A 24,538-nucleotide genomic window follows, 5' to 3' on the forward strand; every position below is an offset into this window, starting at 1 on the left:
AGAGCTCAGTTGTTTTTCTCTTTGCTAATACTCATAATTTAGAGAAAAAAACACTAGACTGATATTAATCTTTTATTTATTTAAACAGTAATTTTGTGTTACTTGTCACCAGAAATATAGGGATGTATACAATAAATTAAATGTTACAGGGAAAAATATAGTGTTATTTGCAAGAAATAATAATTTTTTAATAAATCTCACACACTCTGGTTTTGACATACCGGAATAATTTAGGAAGCTAGAAAAAGATAGTAAACCATTGAGCTTGAATGAAATGATAATAGATTTTCCTTTGGAAAAAAACTAAGAATAGTTAATGGTTTGTAAGTGACACTATAAAAATCTGTATATTGATTGGATGGTTATATATGCTTCATATGTATCTACTGCATGCTTACTATCTATCTACAAAGCAGTTGGAAAATTGTCGTACTGTTCTAATTTCTGAATGTTGCTTACACAGAGCGAATGTTTTATATTTAACAGTGTTGGCATTCTGCTTATGCAGAAATATTGAGCACTTTTGAGGTGTGAAGACTAAGGCTAGAGGGACAGTAGGGTTTGTGGGTACACACTAGAATGGGAAACTAGCTGGATCTGCTTTCTAAAAGCTTCTGGCTCTTCCTTCATTTGCTTAGCACTTCCTCCATACACTCTTGTACTTGTAGATGATCAACTGCAGTAATGAATTTCTTCATAAAGTAGATCTGTTCAGTAAGTAAACTGTTTGGAAATATTTGCAATCGAATTTAAGAAAAACACTTCAAATTGGAAGCAGACAAAAAGAAAGGGAAAGGGAAAAAGAAAAGACTTCCAGATGCTGGCAACTCATACCTGTAATACTAGGTATTTAGGAGGTTTGTAGTTCGAGTTCAGCCTGGGCAGAAAAGTTTTAAGAGATTCTATCTCAAAGATTACCAACCATCCAGGTGTCATGCGGAAATCTGAGATCTACAGATTGACATATGAAGCCAGCCCCTTGCAAATGCTGGACTGGAGGTATGGCTCAAGTGGTACAGCACTAACCATGAACAAAAATGCTTGAGGCCCTTAGTTATAAGCCTACTAATGCTCAAAAGGAAAAGTAGGAAAAGGCTAAGCAGTTTGTGTTTCACAAAAGAAAAGTGGACTCGAGGAGTTTCTTGATTCGTTCTAGGCCTTTAAAAAAAGTACTCACCTAAATCCACTTCTATTCTGAACCTTCTCACAGTTTTTGCCATCTTGTTTTATAGAAATAACCCCATATCATTGTTATAATAGCTACATTGTATTTGGTGTATGACTGTGTACCACATTTTGACTCCAAACCAGCTGACAATTTTGGAATATTAGCATATTGGACTTTAGAATATATTAAGTTAGAAAGTAACTAGAACTTAAGAGTTAGAAAGTATGCCTACTTACAATTAATTCATAAAAAATACACAGTTTTTCAAGGTAAATATATCAGGCATTAAATGCACTATGATTAGCTTAAGTAAGAACATTTTAAGGAAACAAAAATAATGGAATACTAGAAATACTAAAAGTAATCTCTTAACACTTTAAAGTGTCCCAATTTTTATTAGTCTGTAAGCAGTAAGCAAGTCATACTTTAAATAAGTCATTGTCTCTGCAGTGTAAATAGCTTGAAGCACTTAGGAATTCACAGTGTGTGTGTGTGTGTCTGTGTGTGTGTGTGTGTGTGTGTGTGTGATGATTATCTTGAGAAGCATAAAATTTAATTCGGCTGTTTCCCTTTGGCTCCATTGTAATTTTCTGGCAGATTCCATGGTAGAAAAGAAGAGGGTAACACAGAATTCCAAGCATCCTTTGTTGTTGTTTTTTTTAAACCCCTTTGGAAATTTTCAATTTGAGTTTTTATGCGGCTTTAGTTTCCAAATGCATAATAACATAAAATATTAGTGAACCCATGTTATAAGAGATCCAGTTGACAAGTTGATTCCATTTGATGTAGTTTGAGTGAATGATATGGTTTGTGTCAGATTGCACATAGTTGAGAAATACTTTTAACAAAAGTTAAGAAAATAATGGCACATGAAAATTTGACCCTTGCAATTTGGAAATATGAGAATGATCTGTACCAGTAAGTCATTTCAATATACTATTCGCTCATGTGGTGCCAGTTTTGGAAGCACCGTGACAAAATCATGGCTCAAGTGACTGTAGCTGTTAGGAATGTTTTCCAAAAGTATAATATGATTTTGTTTTCTGTATAAAATGAATTATGTGACTGTTCGCTGCTGTTTGAATGTTCTTTCTTAAATTTGACTGTGAACTTGCTCCCTAAAGATGTTTGATAATCAGAAACAATTGATTTTACTGGTAAAATCTGTGCCTATTGGTTTCACTCTTTTTTTTACTGAGTTATGTTTGTTTGCTTGAAGTCTAGTTTAGTGCCCTCCAAATAATGTGGACAGTAGAAACCTTAGTCTTTAATTTGGGCAGTTCTTTAGGATATGGCCTTTGAGCCGGCATGTAAATAACAGTTTTTCCTTTGTAAGCTTTCTTTTCAGCAGCAATTCTAACTAATTTGATTTTTTATGTGGTTTTAGTTTCCAAATGCATGATAACATAAAATATTAGTGTATGCAATTGTATACACTAGCTAGTTGTGTTTTTTTTTCTTTATGCAAGTTACAAAGATACTTTGATTCTGCATTGATAGCCTAGTTGACAATAGGTCTGGGCATGTAATATTAAATCATCCATTTTTGTTACTTAGAAATGTTTTCATTGCCGAGATGCAGAAATGGAAGATAATCTCCCTACACTGTTGTGAAGACTAGATCTGTACCTGGATTTATATTTTATGTTTCTTGGGGTTTTGAGAAAGGACAACTATTTTTATCTTGAACTTTATCAGATCCTAAGTTTGTGCCTTCGGTCAAAATCACCATTTGAACATTCTTCAAGCATAGCTTCGTTATTTGATTCAGAGGCATGTCTGAAAGATGACTTGCTTCTTAAGGCCCATTTTGTGTGCCATAGCCAAGCTTCCTGGGAGTGGTGTTGAGGGCAGTGTGGAGATGGGGGCTGTTTCTTTCTAAACCCATGGAACTTGGAGGTGATCTGAGGGTCCTACTCCTGTAGTAGGCATGCTTTCTGGAAAGACAGGTGAAGAATTTACCAGATTTAGTGAAAGCTTAAAAAAGAAAGACCTATCTCTAATTTCACCCTTACACTGAAGGCCTTTAACATGTGACTTTCAAAGGTACTGACCTTTTATTCTGGTTTGGCTCCTGCTTGTGTTGAATTTTAGCCAGCAAGTCTCCAGCCTACAGGAGAATTTGAGATTTTTCTCCCTCCCCCATTTCTTCTGTTTTTGTTCCTTGTAAACAGTTCCTGCCGTAGTAACATAGACAAATATAGCAGAGAATGCTTTTCTGGAAGATGAATACTCCCTAAGCATTTTTTAACCATTTTTGGGAAGAATTGATCTTTCTCTGTTTTTCAGACAGACTTTAGGAGGGGAAGGCTGTCACTGTAAATTGAAGTGACATCATATGTATTGCCCCATTGATCTGCTTTTAGTCTCCAGCCAGGATAAAAGGAAATGGCATCAGGGAGGAAGCATGCTTCATTTAGGCACAGATCCCAGAGTGATAATGGGGTAATAATAGAACTCACGCCACTGTCGATCGGTGGCTGCATTAGTCTCCGGTACATTCCATCTGGAGCCACACAGTGACTTCCTTCCTTGTGCACGGCTGCAGCGCAAAGAATGTACCTATGGAGGACTATAGCCCATGGGGCTTGGATGTTTGTCCCGGTCACAGGTCCTGCCTGGGGAAGTCAGTCATGAGACCTTTCTGGCATTTCTGATCTCAGAGGTGAGCTGCCCTTTCTACATCTTTCTGCATTGTATACTGACAGAAGAGACAGTGGAGGGCCTTGGTTGCATGGGTGGTCTTCTGGGATCTCAGTGAGTGATGTTCCCGTGACAGCATTAAGGGTTTCTGGAAAAGTCAGGGTTTGTTTTCTTTATGCTGCTTCTATGTTAGGAGGGTGGGTTTAGAAAATTTAAATTTTCCTTCCAAGAATCTGTGTAGAAACTTTTAAAATCTAAAGTTATGTAGCTTGCCTCTACTATTAAGTTGCCCGGGGAAAAAGTAGACTTGTCTTTGTACATTTCTCAGTAATTAACAACTGTCAAATCTTCTATGTTTATGGCAAGACGGCAGACTTCTAAAATCCTTAACAAATAGCATTTGTACTTGACTGACCTCCTTCAGCATATTGTTTCTTGTGTTCATTCGAGTAAGCAGTGCAATCCTGCCCAGTCCCCTTTCAAGTGCCCATGTGACTTTGGCACCCTACAGTCTTATTTTGTCTACGTTTCCAAGGCAGATGTATTCTGAAATATTGAGCTGGTCCCCATATGGAAGAAATAACCTAGTCATGCATCTATTGTTTGTGAGAAGGAAAAGATTTTCTATTCCTGTCACTGCTGAAGTGTGGATACATACAACAAACATGCTTAGACCCTTCAAAGTAAAGGCAGGTTCTTTTCTGTAATTTTAACTGTTAATATATTGTTTTCTTAGGAGATAATGCTCTGAGATTTATACTTTATTTTTCTTGGTCTGTAAAGGCAAATCTGTGTCCTACAGTACTGCTGCATTAAAACATAGTTGGCCCAGAAGTCATGTGAAATTTGGTTTCTACGTGGGTGGGAGTGGAATGATCCCCATATTTCCCACTCCCTCTGTGCCAGCTGCCAGGGCGGGTCTCCCTGCCTAGGCGGCTGGAGCACATTTGCTAGAATGTGTCTTTCAGTTGCTTTACAAACATTTTGGCTTATTATATATTTTCTTTGTCACTGTAGGGTGGCTTTACAGGGAGCACATGTCTATTTTGTAGAGAAATGTGCTATATTGAAGTGTAGTTACCCATCACATTTTTACTTTAATATCCTCTTTTCAAAGTATATAATCTTACTTGAAAAAACAATTTAGCATTTACTTGTGAATAAAGGCTACTTTATTAGTTTTATTGTTTGTGCCCTAAAGTGACATTAGATCACTGTTCTTTTTTTTTCATTGCTCAGACACTAATTTTATATATATATATATATATATAAAACTTCTCTCCCTCCCAAAACGAATTAAAGTTACAATTGAAAGGCAGGTGGCCATAGATTTTTTATTAAGTGAGAGTTGTTTCTACAAGTCCATTTTAAGAAGCCAGACCAGTTGAAATCTCGGAGCATTATGGAGGAATGTTTGCAGCGTGGGTGTGCTGGTCCTTGCTGTGATCTGCCTACCCTGAACAAGTTGCCTCTTGCAGTTTTTGGCATCTTACTGAAGGAGAACTAGATACCTTGCGCAGGGGGGTGGGGGGTGGGATTGCACCATGTTTTTTTTTTTTTTCTCCCTCCAATTAGTCTTTAAATTCTGAAGGAAAGAACGCTGAAGATTTGACAACATATGTACTCCCTCTCTCCCTTTCAACTTAGCTGTCTTAAGTCAGGGGGCTTAGCTCTAAATATTTCCATTGCATAACAGTTGAGAGAACAAAAGCTTTCAGTGATCCATTCAGTCTATTTCTGTATGCAGACGTGTGAACTTACTGCTTGGAAGAAACCTGCAAGTATGAACCCAGGCATTTTGATGGGCTCACATATTAGCAGCTCTTGGATTTTTAAACTGGAGTTGTGTTTGTTGGTTGAATACAGTTGGAGTAAGTTAAGGACCAAGCTAGTTTTCTTGCTCAAGAATCCTTTTCCTCTGTGGATGTCTTTAGTTAAAACCAAATCTTAAACCGAATTCTAACAATAGATTTTTTTGAGAGCATAGAGGGAGACACTTTTCTTTCTATTCTTCCTTCCCCTGTAATTCTGCAAGTCGGCACAGCTGGCTCTGCTACATTTAGTTAGCAGACATAGTCCTGTCCCAGGCCCATGGGCACCCTGTGCCAGATCATGCTTGTTTGTGCCAAGAGGCTTCTGTTGGCTGGCCCTTTCCCAGAAGCCTATCTGGAAGGGCCTCAGCATGAGCCTGCTGGGCACTCTGACCCAATCTGGGATTCCCTTACATCCAAATGTTGCTGGGAGTTTTATGTCTGTCCCCTCAGCCCCAGCCCTTGAGAAGTAGGTGGGCTGTTCCATAGGGGAACCAGAGTAGGTCACAGTGGGGCACTTCAGAATTAGCAGGGTGGATTGGGGGGAGGCCTTGACTGTGGAGAAAGTGAAGGCAACTATGAGGATAGTCCAAACACAGGAGGGTTTTAGAAATATGGTGTTAAAATAGTTGAGGGTATGCTGAAGGCCATGGGCTGAAGAAGATTCAGCTTCGAGCTGAAAAAGGCCTTCCTTGGAACAGTGCTAGCTATGGATTGGAACTAAGCAAAAGAAGCTGGAGCCAAGACAGGAGAAGCCAATGAGAAAGGCCTCCACTTCTGGATGGCCAGCAGCACTGCCCATCCCACATATACCAAAGAGGTTCCCTGGTATGAACAAGGGAAAGCTAGCTCCCTAGAGCTGATGAGAATCCTGGGATTGGCCTGATCTATAAAATAGAAGGTCTCTCCTAATATCATAAAATTGGCTTATGTTTAAATGATAGGAAAAAGATAAATTAGTGATTTTGTTGCAAGTTGTTATATAATAAGTTGGTATATTTAAAACATCCTATAGGAACATGACATCTCAAGAAAAAAATTGTTAATGTCATTCTTTAGTCCTCAATTAGGACCTCATTGGTCAGTCCAAATCACATTGTAATTTTCCTAAAAATACCCAAAGTTTTTCCTTATCAGTCAGAGACTGTCCACAGCATGACTGAGATGAGTGATACAAATAAGTAGACACCAGAACCAAGTGATGTGTACTTGTATGCCTGTCTGTGGAAGGGGGGGTTGTTAAAATTTAGAAGGGTAAGATGAGAAATGTAAGAAATGCCATCTTTGAGGAGTTACGCAGTGAGTGGTGTATATGTTATCGGTCAGTTTTCCTGCATGCTCCTCTGTGTGTATATGAGTGTGCATGTGCATTCAGTGTGGCACATGTGTGTGAGTGTGGGAATGAGGCATGGAGGGTCAGGAAGAGTGCATATTTGGGCACAGAAAGCAAAGTGGAATAGGTAGAGAAATAATAATGGAAATTTTTCTTTTGAGTAACAAAGTGCAATTAAAATCCAGGTGTTCTTATGAATATTCTATTGATTCAGTACTGGCTTCTAGATTTGTAAATTTGCATTCACTGGTAAAGATTACCTGGGCATAAGTAGGGATAGAAGGAAGATACATGTAAAGAATAGTTGAATTCATAATGATAATTTTAAAATCTTGTGGGTTTTTTTTTTTCTGAACTGCAGCTTGAATTTAGCTTCAGCTAGGTAGGTCAGGCTCTTTCCTATGAGCCATACCCTCAGCCCTTTTTACTTCAGTTTAATTTTTGAATTGGGTCTCCTGCTCTTGCCAGAATTTTCCTTGGGCTTTGAACCTCTGCCCCTCTGGAGCCACTAATACTACAGTGTTTTGCCAGTACCCCTGGCTTGAAACCTTAGTTTTCATATAAACATATTCTAGTTCTAGGGTACTAGGACTAATGTAATGGTGCCACACAAGGAAGTATCATGGGTTGACCCCTGTTGCATGATAGTGAATTGATGGTTTCACAAATACTTTTTGTTCAAGATTGATTTTACTTTTGTACCACAAAAGGATTTTTTTCCTCTGTGCCTTTTGAGCCATTTTTGATCTGTCCTTTGTAAAAATTCAGGAATATAGACAACTGAGTGTTTATATGTGTATGTTGGTATATGTATAGTAATGAGTAACATTTTAAATTTTTAGTGTATTATAAGTGTAGAATTTGTATAATGGACAGATTATGAGACATAGTAATTAATTTGTGCCTTTTATTTCTTGGTGTACAGCAGGCATGTTTTCAGGGTTAATATAGTTCAGAAAGAAATCTGAAACTGCTATTTTTGGTTAACTTCCACGTTTGCCTGAAATTGGGTGGCTTCCTGAATCACTGAATGAGTCTATGCTGAATGAGTTTGTGTCATAAAGGCAAGGATCTCATAAACCACAGTGATGTTTCATTAGCACAAGTACCTAAGTATAGACCTGAAATGAAAACCATCAAAAATAAGACTTACGCAAGCCCCCAAATGCATTGTGTTTAGGGATACAGATAATATTAAACCTGAGTTTTTATGAAAGTCTGCACTCGGGTATTTTTGGTGTTCAGATACATTTTGAAAATACCATGTTACCATGACTTTCCTCTAAAGTTGGGTTTAATTTCTCGTCAGCACTTTCATAGGTTATTTTGCTTTGTCCTCAGCTTCTTCCAGACCAACTGATCTTGCTTCTGGAGCATCTCTTACAGCAGAAGACCCTGAACTTGCGAACTCTGCAAAGCCTTCAGCGGACGTACAACCTCCACAAGCAGGATGCAGAGGTAACTAAAGCCAGAGGGAAGATGGATCCTCTCTAATGGAAAGGATGGTGATCCTGATGCAATCCCAAACCTAATGGAAACCACTATTTCCATTTGCAAAAATCCCATATGTTTGCTTTCTGTGTGAAGAACTGAGCTCTAGGAAAGTAAACTGCTTCCCAGGCTGTGCTGTTCTACCAGGTCCCTACACTTTCCATTTTACTGATTCATAAAGATCATACATCTAAAAGAGTGACCAGGCAAAGTGGGCTGTGGAAGAGTTGGGCTTTTTTGTTGTTGTTGTTGTTGTTGTTTTTGTTTTGCTCAAGGCTAATGTTCCACCATTTGAGCCATAGCTCTACTTCTGGATTTTTGCTGGTTGATTGGCGATAAGAATCTCAGGGACTTTCCTGCCCAGGCTCGCTTTGAAACACAATCCCCCGGTCTCAGCCTCCCTGAGTAGCTAGGATTACAGGCATCAGCCACGAGCACCCAGCTCCCAGAGTGTAATGTTTTTAAATTAAACTCATCTTGCCCACTTATGGTGGCGCCATCCTGTTAGACATTAAGGAAACTTGGCTCATGTCTTGGAGTGTCTTGGTTGTATTCAGTTAGGACAGGAAAGAAACCATGTGTAAAGGAAATGAAAACTGAACGTAGCAGTCGTGGTTTGAAAAGTAAAATTGGATGCTTGTGGGAAAGCAATATGATGTGGTCCTTAATATTTTTTAGCTTATTGGAAAGAATGCAGTATGAATCCAAGATGAAGTCCACGTTTAAAAAGTATAAAATAATAAAATAGTTAATGTAATCATTTAAAGTAAAGCACAAGCATTTAAAGGAGAAATCTCTTATGTACTACTTTTAAAATGCAGAAAATATTGTTTTATATTCAGTTGAAAATAATTTTGAACATTTTTATACAGTATAGACCAGTATAATAGCCATTAGCTACCTGTAGGGATTGAACACTTGCAATGTAGTTATTTTAAATGGAGATATAAAATGAACAAATGTATATTGAAGACATTGTATAAAAGAGTGAAATGCCTCAATAATTTCTCCATATTTGTTACAGTATTGTTGAAGTGATAGTTTAGATTCATTGGGTTAAATGAAATATTGTAATGGATTTTATAGTCATAAAATGGGGTAAATTGGAAACAGCCAGTTCCATATTAATTAAAAGGTAAAATGGAAATTATTATACATTTTAAAATTCAGAAAAAAAATGAAGAAACTCCAGGGAAGACACCTGACTATATAAAATGCACAACTGTTGCTATTTACTTCTGTTCTTAGATTCTGCTTGTTTATAGGCATTACTAAATGCCAGACTGTTATTTTTAATTAGTGTTCCAAAGACCTTCCTATTTATAGATAATAGGTTATGTTTTAATGGGTCCTTAACGCCATTGGCATGCCAAGCTCTTGATACTCGCTTGACTAGAGTAGGAGGATAAGAGCAGGCACTGGGCACCTGTCTGTCCCCTCATGCCCGGAAGCTGTTTGGTGCTGTGTTTTCCTTCTTCCTTTTGGCACGAAACACATCCTGTTCTTAACTTACACTCTGACTTAGTTGTTATATATAGCCTCTTAAACATTTGAGAAGAACAACAGATTTTATCTGCTTGCTTGTTTTAACATCTTACAAACTATACTGGATTGCCCAAAGACAGGACGGTTTCTTCTTAGAGCCTAGGTGACAAGAGGTAGGTGTGAGTGTAGAGTGGCTTAATTTATGTGACTAGCAGAGAGTAAATGCAGTTCTCTCTCCCCCCCTCCCTCTTCTTCTCCCTCCCTCCCTCCCTCCCTCTTTCTCTCTTTCTCTTTTTCTTTTTCTTTCTTAAGGCAAGGAAAGAAAAAAAGAAAAGAGGAGGAGATGGGAGTGGGGGGGGGGAAGGAAGCAAAGTAGCAAGCATGATGTGAGCACACAGGTGACATCACCTTTAGGAGCTTGCTTTTCTTAGAAAGCTCGTAAGAGAATAGCTTCAGCTAAGGAAATATATAAAGTTGTGCTAGGTTACTATAGACAAGAATATTCAAGACAGTACTTATAGAAAGTGACATTAGCCAAGCCTAAAGACAACTGGAGCTGGCCAAGGGGTTGGGTGATTTCCACATAGAGACAACAGCAAATGCCGCATAGGTGTGAACTTGGCATGTGCCAAGGTAGTAGTCAGCAGACTTTTCCGATAAAGGGCCAGATGGTTAATTTTTGGGGGGGGGCGGGGGGTCCGGTCGTGGGGCCTGAACTCTGGGCCTGGGCGCTGTCCCTCAGCTCTTCAGCTCAAGGCTAGCGTTCTACCACTTGAGCCACAGTGCCACTTCCGGCTTTTTTCTTATGTGGTGCTGAGGAATCGAAACCAGGGCCTCGAGCATGCAAGGCAAGTGCTCTACCACTGAGCCAACTTCCCAGCCCCCAGATGGTTAATTTTTCAAGCCATTTGTTTTTCAACTTCTGCCTCAACTTTTTGACCTCAACATTATATCATAAAAGCTGCAGTCGAGACTTAAAAAAAAAAACAGACAATGGGGTAAATAAAACTTGAATGTCATATAATTAGCAATTCTCAAAGTAGTTTATGATCTTTTCCCTCTGATTTCTTTTTAAATCTGTTTGAAAATGTGCCCTTTCTATTTGTGGACCTGCCTACTCCTCTGGGTGTTGCTGCTTTGCCGGCTAGTATCTGCAAATTGGTAGTGGGATGGGGGTCACAATGTTTTATATGTAGTTACACTGATTCCTGTCTTACTGTGAAGTTCCTATGAAATGTGACTCAGAACCAGGAAAGAAGATTTTAGACAACTAGGATATTTAGTTAACTGTGATTTTATTATAACACTGACTAGCAAGAATTCAATGCTAAGAATCAACTGCCTTTATTTTGACTGGAAGAGACATTTCATAAGGGAAAAGTTGGTACTTGGTTGAAAAAAGCTTTGGGATTCTGATTTTGTTCTTGTGTTTGTTCTTGACTATGTAAATAAGGACAGTTCCTTTGAATTGTTATCAAGACTCTTAAATGTGGATAAGGAACAGTCATTTGAAAAGTGACCAGAGAGAGCAGATGTTTCAGGCTGTATACTGAGCATGTATGTGGAGGACGGCCTTAGAGGGTTTCCAGTAGGGAGAGTTGTGGCCTGACACACACCATGAGACTCTGCCACCATGGTGTTGAATGAGAAATCTGGTGCAGAAAGCAGTTAGCTTGAATGATCGGGTCACTCTTTAGTACTAGGCATTTCTTTACCTAACCTCTAACTTCTGAGATGCACCAAAAAGGCTTCCCTCCTTCCTCTCTACTGGGGCACAGAACTATCATTGAAAATAAGCTTTTCCATGTGGCTGCACAGGTTGCTGGTATAGAGGAAGGATGGACAGGGACAGAAGGGGCAGCATAGAAGCTGAAGTGAAGTGTAAACTCTGGAGGTGGGGGTTTCTGAGTGTGGTACCAAGTCCTACAGAGTTGTTTGCTAGGGGGGTTCGTTCCTTTAAATGTACCCACCTGCTCTGCATCCACTACGGTATAATACACATGTCTGTTCTCAGGGGAGGTGATGCCACGTGTCCAGAATTGTAATGTACACAAGGACTGACATGTTTGGAAGGGAGGGTTCAGTAATGCACACTGTCCTAGGCCAACTCATACCTTGCTAACTCCTCATAGCCACCTTCTGCAGAGTCGGATACAGGCAGGAGCATCATGATATCTTTGGCCTACAAAGTAAAGTTAAACTTGGGAATAAACCTTATTTTTATAAGCATTAAGTTACAAAACTACAAGCCTTTTGCCAAGCTCCTTCACCTAGGAAGGAAAATGAGTTGAAGGTAAGTTAAGTCTATAGAAACACCTTATCCACAGGGCTTTTTGTTTGTTTGTTTCTAGTGAAGTATGCCAACAAAGAGTCCTAAAAGCTTAAAAACATACCTGACAGCTGTTTAGCCGAGATAGCCTTTTCTAAGATCCCTCTTAAAACAATAACCTCCCTGTCTGCCTTGGCAAGTCTCTTAAGCTAAAAGGCTGGCTGGTTACTCCATGGCAGTGAAGCGAGGATTCATGGAACTTGCTCTGCAACTCCTTCCACAGGATGGACCATCCAGCAGCATTACTTTTTTGTGCGTGTGCTTGACCATAGGGCATGAGCAATGTCCCTTAGCTTTTTCACTCAAGACTAATTTTGCTCTACCACTTCAGCTACAACTTCACTTACAACTTTTTGGTGGTTAGTGGGAGATAAGAGTCTTTCAGCTTTGCCTACCCACCTTAGATTTAAACCTGAATCCTCAGATCTCAGCTTCCTAAGTAGCTAAGATTACAGGCATTAACCACTGGTGGTACCTGGCCTAATAACAACATTACTTTTATCAATTGCACAAAGCATTTTAGACTTAGGATACACTTCAAGCAATAGCATCTCCAAAACACTATTTAAAAATTGTAATTGTTTCAACATTTTTTAAAATTAAAAAGTAGCAACTCATTGTCTCATCTGGCTGGAGTGGTAGCTTAGTGTTTGGTTAGTATGTTTTGCTTTGGGGAAGAAAGAGGAGTTTACTCTAAAACTTCAGGGATTTGGAATATCTGGTCCATAGAATCATTTGGTACACAATAGGACAGACATATAGTTCTTGTAACTGTCCAAGGCTATCTGTCTGCCTGTATTGATAATTTTGTATGGCCTGTGAATGATGTCATAAGTATCCAAATGACCGTTAGTAGAAAAAAGTTCCCCCACTTCTGCAGGGTTCTCAACTTCAGCATTTCTGATATTTTGAATCAGGTGATATTTTCTGGGAGGCCCTTCTGAGCGTTGTGGGATGTTTAGCATAATAAACTGCTGGACAATGAGTTACAACACAGAGTAGGGTGACTGAAAAAGTGGCTAACAACCCTTAAGGGCCAAAGGCCACCCCGAGTCCTGAGCCATGCCCTTAGCATGTAACATTGGCAGAGGTGAAAGTACAGTCTTCAATGGAAGGGAAAGGTCCTACAAACTGAGGCTGCAGTAGCAAGGCAATCTAGGGGAACAAATAAAGAAAGTAAGGAAGGACAAATCTGTTTTATCATTAGTACACAGAGAAAGCTGCCAGCATCTGGATTCTTACCTGAAAGGACACTTTCAAGGCTGACTGCAGACAGACAGACATCCAGTCCTCTGGCTTTTCCATATATCCCAGCGGTGGCAGAAGAGCCCTTGGTAACCACAGGCATGAGTTGAAAGTTACCTGAAGTGTAGAGCCAGGAGGTGACTCCTGGCTCCCCGGATTTCCGCTGGAAGCAGTCACAACAGTCCTCTGGGGCTTGGCTTTAGAACTTATCTGGCTGTGATTCTGCTTTTGCTCTGCAGTACTGAAACACATTTCTTCATGAGGAGATGCAGTGTTCACAAAGGTCTGCTCCTGCCATCCTATCTCCTTGTTCCCCTTTCCTTCACAGGTTGCTTTTCCCCTAATATTCTGGCTACAGATAGGACATTCCTATTTTGTTTCCTCACAAGCAGCGAGGAAAGGTTAGATGTAATCTCTTGGCACTGTTGCCACTCCAGGATACTCAACAAATTACAAAAACACAGTATACTAAGCTGAGGATCTCCCCCTTTGTCCCTTGATGAGGAATCTCAGAAACATGCTGAGACAGAACTTACGGCTCTGTTTTTTTTTTTTTTTCAGAAACAGCCAAAAACTCATTTTCATTTAATAGATAGAATTGGGTATTTTCTGGAAAATTAATTGTTTGATTTTTTGAAATCCAAATCAACATAAGGATTATGGTGCCTATCCACATAACCATCTTCTTATTCTATGCCAGTGTACATTACACTAATGGAAAATGACCCGGTGTAAGTTCAGTGTCTATAAGTACGTTTGTAGATGAGAGGGGAGGTATTAAACAATGTAAAGCAAAACAGAGATATAATTTACACTCAGCAGAACACAGGCATAGAACAAAAAGAAAGGTATGAGAAACACAGTCTCATAACCTCAATTTCATTATTAGAACTAAGTACCAAAAAGTCAATGCATCAAATTCTCTTCATATATATCCATTTTCTGGTTGGTCTTACAATATTTCACGAAGGAAACGGTGGTTTTGAAGAAGAAACTCACCTTAGCTAACACAGCAGGGAGAGAAAATTCCCACTGCATCCAAGCACTCTTGTGACCATTGGTGAAGCAAGGTGGCACCTAGCATTGTGGGAATTGTAGTCTCAGTGGAGGGCTTTTGGTTTGAAAGTCCCCAGTTGTTTTTGTTTTTCGCAGGGCAGAATTGGAGCAGAGATCCTTTTGTGCATGCGTCTCCCCGCCCTCCTTGAGCGTTTCAAGTCTGCCCCTTCTGGATTCTTTCCCTTTGCCTTGCTGCTGGAAGTGCCCTGAAGTACAGTTTAGCCTTCCATAGGTGGGAGCCAGGAGGCAGGCGCCCAGCTCTGTGCAGGGGAGCTTGGGAGCTGTAACTTGAAAGAATCTCAAGCTTTGGAACTGATGTCAGGTAGGAACTGTGCGATTGCTGCCGGAGCCTGTCCTCCACGGCTTTCTTTTTCTTTTTCTGTTTCTGTTATTTTGGTCGTTGTTGGGGCTTGAACTCTGGGCATGCAAGCACCGTCCCTGAGCTCATCAGCTCATAAGGAGAGCTTTACACTTGAGCTTAAGCACACTTACGGCTCTGTTGATGTCAAGCCCTGTAGTAGTGATGGTATGTAAGTACAGCACCCAGCTATTCTCCTCTTCCCAACACTGCAGTCTTGGGATGGGGCAATCCACAGGGCTGGCACCAAGGTCTCTGTACCTATAGAGCTATGTCACGGCCAATGAGTAGGATCAGTACCATCTCCCTTTTCTGCCAGCCTCCCTGGGTGCCAGTGCTAAGGCCTCATTACCAAGCCACAGGTAACCAGGCCACGGTCTAGCATTGGAAGAAGGCACTATAAAGGATGGGAACTCTATGAGGCAAGTTTTCAGACTGAACATCAAAAAGGAGATCATGGAGGGTGGAGGGAGAGCCAGCATTTCATGGAGAAGTCTTCCTAGTTAGAATCTAAGGGGTCAGATTTCCCAAGGATCTCCCAGAAGGGCTAGTTGACACTTGCCTCTTGCACCTGGCATCATTAAATTTTTCATCACACGTGTTTGCAGGTCAAGGCTGGCTTGTTAGCCTCTTGATTAAGCTTAGGTTGCAAATCAAAGCCACCAAAGGCTGATCAATCTGTACTTCAGTCTATGGATACGAGTTTTGGCTCCCTATCAGTTTTTTAAAAGGTCAAGAAAGCAATAAAATTGTTCCCATGATACATCATTATAATTCCTTTCCTAGAGTTGAAAAAAACCTACTTTTGTGGTTTTTTTGGTGAGTTCTGAGGCTTGAACTTAGGGCCTGGGTGTTCTCCCTGAGCTCTTTTACTCAATGATAGTGCTGTACTATTTTGAGCTACAGCACCACTTCTGGCCTTTTTTTTTTGTGATTGATTGGAGATAAGAGTCCCATGGACCTTTCTGCCCAGGCTGGCTTTGAACCGTGAACCTCAGATCTTAGCCTCCTGCGTAGCTAGGATTACAGGTATGAGCTACTGGCACCTGGCTGGGTATAGATTTTAAAGAGGTAGTGGAGTAGTAATCTTGCTTTAAATATGTACCTTTCTGATAGGGGAAAGAACAGAATTCTTATGTAATTCTTTAGTTATATTTGTGTATTTTTCTTTGGTGTATATTTGGTTTTTGGGACATTTAATCAGTGTCTTAGAACATTTCTTCAAAGTCAGGACGATATCTCAGTATTTTTCTCTTAGAGTTTTGTTTTTTATTATTTAGCTCAGTACCTTTGGAACTTTTCTATGGAAAGCCAGCAACAAACTTTGTTAAAGCATTTGATTTTTGTGACCTAAATTAATTTCTTCTCATTGTTTCTTAGATCAGAGACACTGTTTTTTTGTTTTTAATCATGTGTTACAGCACATTATGACTGGTCAAGTGTTTGTCAAATGAATGAAAGTAAAGATAAAAATAAACTGGACAACAGAGTCTGTTTTGCTTTTCTTAAAAGAGAATTTTAGCCAGGCACCAGTGTCTCATGGCTATAATCCTCAAGAGGCTGAGATCTGAGGATCACTGTTTGAAGCCAGCTCAGGCAGGAAAGTTCGTGAAACTCTATCCCCACTTAACCAGCAAAAAGTCAGAAGGGGCATTTGAGCAAAAATAGTTCAAGGACAGCACTCAGGTACTGTGGGTACAAACCCTAGGGGCCAGCACAGAGAGAGGAAGAGAGACTTTGAAGTAAATAGCTTAGAATTTATCTGTTGAGAGAAAAAGGGCGAAGGAGAAAACATTTAGTAAATGGCCTCGGCTAGATTTTACTAGGAAAGTGAATCTTATTTCATTGAAAGTTGCTCATTGTTCTTTGCTGTTTGCTTCTTGGAATACATTTAGAGACTGCCAATTTTAAGATGTTTTTTTATTTTAAATACAATTGTCCTTTTCTTAAAAAAAAGTATATTCCTTATTTTCTTCAGATATAGCCAAGAAACCAGCCGTATTTCAAGCTCATTTTATTGCTAACGATCTCTACTAAAGTCAGTCAGTACGTGGGTTTTTATTAGTGTTTCTGGGTTAATAGCTCAGTCAGTAGTATGTAGTTTTTGTATTTTCTATGAATCACACCTATATATATATATCCCTTTCAGTGTTGTTTAAACGCATTTGTGAGAGAAATTGTGATGTCATTTAAACATGTATTCTCTCACAATTGAATTACTGAATTACATTCTAATGTAAAGTGTCCCTTAAATGCCCTAAAATAAGAGATTTACTATGTTTGCCCAAATTCTCTGATGTTCTTGGGCTCCTGGTCTTTTTCTGTGCATTGACCTTTGCTCTTTAGCAGCTTGGCACCTCAGCCTGAGGGTTAGGCTGTGGAACCACACAGCACAACTAAAATCTAGTTATGTCTACACTTGCAGCTTCCACAAGGCCAGATCTTGGATCCTTATTGTGCCTGTGCCACATGCAAATGGTGATATTCTCTGTGTGTGGCAGAGTATAAGTTGAAAACTTCTAAAGTGGCATTAGAAATGATTTTTAATCTGCTCAGTTTGCATGTTGCTTTTACTGCAACTTGGAACCACATGGAACTTTGTTCCATAGACCAACTGGTCTTGCCCATGTGTGGGTGGAAGCAGATGTCCAGGCTGAGCACAGGAAGTCCCCCAGGCTGTGAGGATCAACCAACCAGAAACCTGCCATCCAGAGCCAAGGCTTTCCCCACTGCCACAGCTCTCAGGACACCAAGGCGCTTACCTCAGTGACAGACTATAGAAAAGTGCCTTTGCCCTAAAGCCTTCCTCAGTTTAGTGTGTGGGAAGGAAGGCTGCCATGGGGTTTTTAACAACAATTTCTAATACGATTTGCATACCATGCAATTTGCCCACTTGTTTAAGTCAGTGGTGTTTAGTGTACTCAAGAGTTGCACAGCCATCACCACAATCAACTAGAACATTTTCATCATTCCCCAAAAGAAGACTAGTACCCTTTGGCTGTCTCCCTAGACAGTCCTAGGCAATTACTTACCTTTGTGTCTCTGGATTTGCTTAGGCTCATACACACATGGAACTGTGGATAGCATAAGATCTATATGATTAGCCTCTTTTCATTTAGCATAATGTTTTCAGGTATCATCCTCATTTATAGCAAATATCAGCGTGTGTGTTTGTGTGTGTGCATGTATGCATGTGTGCACGCACGTGCATGTGTACACATACAGGAATTGCAACCTATATTCCTATTCTGTTCATTATTACTATCACAATTATTATTATTGTTGTTGTTGCAATACTGGAGTGCTAGGCTGGTGCTCTACCAGTTACAATACTACTCCAGTCCTATTTTTTTGCTAGTTATTTTGAGATAGGTTTTCACAAATGTTTCTATCTGAGCTGGCCTCAAACGGTGATTTCTCATTTCTCAAACTTCCAAGTACCTAAGACTACAAGTGTGAGCTACCAGTACCTTGTCCTTTATTTGTGTGTATGTGTGTTTGTGTGAGTACTGAGGCTTGAACTCAAGGCTTTGGTGCTATCCTATAGCTTTTTTACTCGAAGTTAGTTCTCTACCACTTTGGCCAATTATATATAAAAGTCTCACGGTCTTTTTGTCCAGGCTGGCTTTGAACTTTGATCCTCAGATTGCAGCCTCAAGAGTTGCTAGGATTACAAGCATCAGCAACCAGGACTTCCTTCCTTTCTTCCTTTTTTTTTTCTTCTTCCTTTTTTATTGTCAAATATTTTCATATTTTTCTGTCATATAACTGGACTACATTTATCAGTGATGAACATTTAGGTTATTCCACTTTTTAATCATTCTGAGTGATGTTGCCGTGGACATTTGTATTCAAGTTTTTGTGGGGACACATATTTTAACTTCTCTTGGGATTGGATTTTTATCAGCTGCTGCTGGACCATATTACAAAGTGGCTCTACCATTTTACCTTGTCATTACCAACATTTAAAAGGTTCAGATTTTTTTCATCTCTGTTAACACTTTGCTATTGTATTTTTTAAAAAAAGTTTAGGCAATCTTGGATATGAAATGGCATCTAATTGTGGTTTTCATTTGTTTTTCCTAGTTGAATAATTGTATTGAGCATGTTTTCATATATATAATGACCATTTGTATATCTTTAAAGAAATATCTGATCACGTCTATGGCTCATTTTATATTGGCTTGTCTTTTCATTGACTTAAAATAGTTCTTCATGTTTTAATTTTTTTTTTTTCAGTCGGTTGTGGGGCTTGAACTCTGGGCTTGGGCACCGCACTTGCGCTCTTCAGCTCAAGGCGAGCGCTCTACCGCTTGAGCCATAGCGCCACTCCTGGTTTTCTAGTGGTTTATTGGAGATAAGAGTCTCAGGGAACAGGCTGGCTTTGAACCGTGATTCTCAGATCTCAGCTTCCTGAGTAGCTAGGATTACAGGCGTGAGCCACCAGTGCCCAGCAGTTCTTCATATGTTATAGATAAAAGTACCCTGTCAGATATTATTTGCAAAAAATTCTTCCCAATTTATATCTTTTTCCTTTCTTGATAGAATCCATTGAAGCACAGATGTTTAAATTTCATGCTTTTTTTTTCTTTTTGACTTTTGGTATTAAAACTTAAGAAACCTGTATAATACAGTTATGAAAATAAAACCTGCATGATACAGTTATGAAAATTTAACTGTTTTATTGTTTCATCTTTTACAATTTGGTCTTGCTCCCTCCCCACACATTACTTGTTCATTATCAAGAGAAACTGTTTCATAGTTCAGGAGTGCAGGTCAGTGACAAACTTCCATGGAACTCAATTCAGAGAAACTGTTTACAGTCTTCTGAAATACAAAGAATTTCATTACCTCATTATCATTTGCCTCTGAAGGATTCCAGCCATCTTCATCTCCTCAAAATCTTCCATGGACTCATACTTTCTGTGTGTGCCTTCTTCCTTGATTCTACACAACAGATTTATAGTGAGCTTGTAACCCTCGGGAGACAGTGAATGTGCTCACCCATGCTGGGCTGCAACACCCTACACCTTTGGCTTCCTCCAAGTGCTGGAGGCAGGAGTGATCTTTGTCCTCACTGTTAGATTTTCCTTGTCTTTTTTGTTTTGTGTGTGTGTGTCTGTGTCTTGTTTGTTGTTTTTGTCAGTCATGGAGCTTGAACTCTGGGCCTGGGTACTGTCTCTGAGCTTTTCAGCTTAAGGTGAGTGCTCTACCACGTGAGCTACAGCGCCACTTCCAGTTTTCTGGTGGTTAATTGGACTTCACTGCCTGGGTTGGCTTTGAACCATGATCCTCAGGTCTCATCCTCCTGAGTAGCTAGGATTACAGGTGTGAGCCACCGGCACCTGGTAGGTTTTCCTTGTTAAGGTCTCTAGATCCTATAGAGGAGGAAAAGGTCATTGGGAGAAATAGCCACAAAGAAAAGAAGGGGAAGGGAGAGTTGGATTACATAGTAGACCACATGGTGTGACTAGAAGTTGGGCTGGAGATGTCCTGCTTTACCAGCACGTTTCCATTCTCCTTGAGGTCGCAGCTCACATGGCTCCTTTTTTTTTGGGGGGGGAGTCTGGTTGTGGGGCCTGAACTCTGGGCCTGGGTGCTGTCCCTCAGCTTTTCAAATCAAGGCTAGTGCTCTACCACTTGAGCCACAGCGCCATTTCCGGCTCTTTTCTTTTTGCTTATGTGGTGCTGAGGAATCGAACCCAGGGCCTCATGCATGCAAGGCATGCACTCTACCACTGAGCCACCTTCCCAGCCCAATGGCTCCTTCTTAGAAGACTTTCCTGACCATATTCCTGTCTTATTTCCTGACCATATTCCTGACCATATTTCCTGACTTCAGAATTCTGCAGTGGAAGGTATGGCTGTGCTGTGAATTGGAAGAAAGGCAAACTACCACTTATCAGTGTGGCCTAACTGTGGCTGTGGCGTTGTACTGGAGCCATTTCTCTTTAGTAGTGCTTTTGTTCAGTAATGCAAGTGTCTGTAGGAGAAGGAAGGAAGGGTAGGATTTACCCAAGATCATGCAAATCAGTGAGGCTGCCTGATATCAGTCTGTATTGTTTGTCACCATGCTTAGCCCTCACTGCAGTCCACATGTGCGCTCAGTGTAGCAGGTAGAGGAGATCCTGCTCTGTGCTTTGCCGCAGCTCTGCTTCTAGCACTTAAAGTTCAGGAGAGCTTCCATGTCTCATTGCTTCCCTTAACCCTGGTTTTACAGCAACAGATAGTTTTTTTTTTAACCTTCATTAAAAAAATTCGGATTTCAACTCTTTGGGAGAAGGGACAGTGAGAGATGAGAGGGGAATAGAACCCAAATGAAAATGATGATTCAGGTGACAGCCTGGAAGCTGACAGATTTTTTTTTAGGTTTCTTTCTTGAGAATGAACAGGTAGGTGGGTCCACCACTCCCAACCCTGAACACAGCACAGGGCTGGAAATGCCTCTGCCTGTGCATTCTGCAGAGCCTGCCCCACTTGCCAGCAGTAAACCCTCTTTAAAGCCAAGTAAATCTAATTTAAGGACACAAATTGAAAAAGCAGGTTTGTTTATTGCAGTGTAGACTTATTAACTTACAAAAGCCATAAGCCTTCGTCTTTTCTGTTTACAGCTATAAAATGGAACTCCAAATGAGGTTTAATGGGCTTCCCAGATCATATTCCCTCCATAGATTTTTTCCCCCTTTCAGCAGTAAATTTCAAAATCAAAAGGACTAAAAAGAAAGGGGAGTGCTTCCTGTCATAAATAGGATGGGTGGCATTCTTCAAAGCATTTCATAGCTTCCAACTGTGTGTTATAATTTCAAAACAACCGAAACAATTCCAGTGTGCACAAGTGTTCCATCTATTCACAAATGTGGATCACCCATGCTCTGTATGCTGCACATCGAGACAGGGCTGCAGATGGCCTAAACAGCCCTGTGTCAGTGTAAATAGATACATAAAACCAGTGAATAATGTGACATGATAATTTTAGAAAGCACAAATGAGCTGGAGAGTCTGAGACTTGGCTTTGTGAACATGGGGGTGGGCGTTTGACAAGGGGGGATGTCTGTATCATATCATTCAACATGGGTATGTGAGATGAGGTGTCTGTAGCTCAGCTCATGCTCAGGAGATACCCTTGTCCCTTCTGGTTTCTTGTTTCTGCACACCTTCCTTGTTACAAGACTAAAAGCTATTAGGACATGCTTGAAAGTTTCTGGAGTCATTAAGATTTAAATTGCTCTTTAACTTATGACGAGAACTATACTCAGGGAAAGTTTGAAAACTACTTTGGAAGTAGTCTATAAGTTAATAAGCAGGTTACTAGGGAGAATTCCTATGTAAGATTTTTTTTTTAGTTGAGGCTTAAACTCAGAGCTATAAATCTATCTCCGAGCTACATCTCCAGCCCAAAGATTTTGTTTGGTTTTTATTTGATTTTTAAATTTTATTTTGTTTTTATTTTATTTTTTCATGGATTTTCTTTTTATTAAATCTTTTGGTACAAAATTTATTTTATTTTGACAAATCACTGAAAACACATCAACTGAAAGTAACTGGGATGAGGGTATTTCACATGCTTCTCTGGATGTTTTATTTAAGATGTTTCCTTTTTTTTTATTGTGAGAATACATACAGAGGAGTTACATTGTTTTTATTTTATTTGGTTTCATGGAAACCACTACAATTGAAATTTTAAAAAATATGAGATGCTATATGCATTGTCGGCTCTTTGGCTCTCTTTAACCGATAACTGCATAATCAGTGTATAAAGAGGCAATATTTATGCTTAGTTTCATAGGTCCCGGACCATTATTGGTTGGCCCCACAGACTTCAGAGTAGTGAGAGCACTTTGCAGAATAAAACCACCCACCTTCTGGTGAGGAAGAGAACGGGATCCCATAAGCCCTTTCAAGGACATACAGATACCAAAAAGACCACCCTACTGTAGACTCTACATCCTAAAGATACTATCACCTTCCAGTGGCACCACACTTGGGAGCAGGTCTTAATACATGGCCCTTGGTAGACACAAAGCTGTGGCAAAGCATAAAAGAGCATTGTGAATTTTAAGGTTTCTACAAACTAAGATACTTGTTTCCTTGGGATCTGGGGTTGTTTGTTCTAGTGTGACTGTCTCAGGTGGAGTCAACAGAGGCAGCACTTAATTTTTGTGGTGCATCTAGAAAAGAATGATTTGAAAATTACTCTTTCTAAAGGCTGCATTTCTCCATACGAGCATTACCCACATTTGGGAACAACTGCTGCTGGGCCTGTCTGCCACCAAAGACTGTTTCCTAGAGAATTCTAGAGCTGTTTTCTTGTGCCTAAGGAATTGGACCACAGAGTGAAGAACAGAAGTTGAAGATAGATCCAGACTTTGGGGCAGTCTATATTTCCTTATGGGACTATACCAAAGTCAGCCCAAGCCTCATTGACAGGACTCCATCTGTGAGTTCAGTGACAATGTGTTGGGTTTGGGGGGATAAACACTTGTCAACACATCATAACTTGGGCCCGTACAACCACTTCCTATTTTTGTAAATAACATTTTATCCAAAGACAGCCGCACCTACACCCATTCCTTTATGTATTGTCTAGGAATGCCTTTGAGAGGTGGGCTAAAAAGCTAAAATGCCCAACCTCTAGCCCTTGGCAGAAAGGATTTGTCAAGCCATGCTTTGGAAAGATCCAGTTCTGGGCACTGGCCTGGGAAGTGCCTTGGGTTGAAGGGAGGTCCAGGTGATTTGGGCCATGCTTCAGCAGTGCTTATTTCCAGGAGAGAACAATTGTATGTGGAAAACCCTCCTCCATATTCTAATTATGATTATGGTCAGTGCACAGAAACGCCTGTGGGGTCATGGCACTTACGTACTGACTGGTTGAGGAATATAAAGGATCCTGAAGGCAGTTAAAGGTTAGAAGCGAGAGGAGTAAGCTTCTTTTGTGTTTTGTTTCCAAACTGTGATTAAGTAGCTCAGCTTGGAGCCTTTTCCCCCAATTTTTCCCCCAATTCTGAGGTTTGAAGAACTCAGAGCCTTGTACTTGCCCAGCCTATTTGCTCAGCTAGGACTCTGCTATTTGAGCCATGCTCCCCATCTTGATTTGAGCTGGTTAATCTGAGATGGAGTTTTTCACACTTTCTGCACTCAGCCTCCTGAGTACTAGGATTGCAGTTGTGAGCTGCAAGCTCCTAGCTAATAGTAACTTTCTTGATAGGACAGGAATGTCACATGGTTGTGGCTGATTCTGGGACAAGGCTAATAAGTGAGTTTGTCTTTTGAGCAGGGGTTTAGAAAAGTCCCAGGTGGGATGTAGGCACAGCCCTCCTCATAGCTTCTCCCTGGTGTCTCCCTGGGCTGTGCACTGCTGCTGCTGGGAATCTCAGACCTGCACATGGCTGTGGCTTGATCTCAAAACTGCGCACCTAGAATTGAACATGCAGATACCCTCAGAGCACGAGATGACATGTGCATCTGGATCTTTATTGCACCATAGGCTCTTTTCTGTGTCTGCTTTTCCAAGTCTTATCTGTGGTGATACAGTAGAATCCTCAGTGACAATTACTACAAGGCTAGGGAAATCTTCTCAACTCAGGGAATGATAAGACATTCAGTTACACTGACTGAGTGG

The 24,538-nt window shown here is 40.2% G+C and overlaps 1 protein-coding gene across 1 annotated transcript in view; it reads left to right on the forward strand.

Annotated features, from left to right (window-relative positions):
• LOC105999796 (chromosome unknown open reading frame, human C9orf3) overlaps positions 1-24,538 on the forward strand; it is a 309,886-nt gene that overhangs the window by 276,305 nt on the left and 9,043 nt on the right. The window contains exon 15 of the mRNA XM_013034920.1: positions 8,297-8,413. Coding sequence (XP_012890374.1) covers positions 8,297-8,413 — 117 coding nt within the window. The remainder of the gene's footprint in view (positions 1-8,296; positions 8,414-24,538) is intronic.

Source organism: Dipodomys ordii, unplaced genomic scaffold, assembly GCF_000151885.1.
Source record: "Dipodomys ordii isolate 6190 unplaced genomic scaffold, Dord_2.0 Scaffold201, whole genome shotgun sequence".
Lineage (NCBI taxonomy): Eukaryota > Metazoa > Chordata > Mammalia > Rodentia > Heteromyidae > Dipodomys > Dipodomys ordii.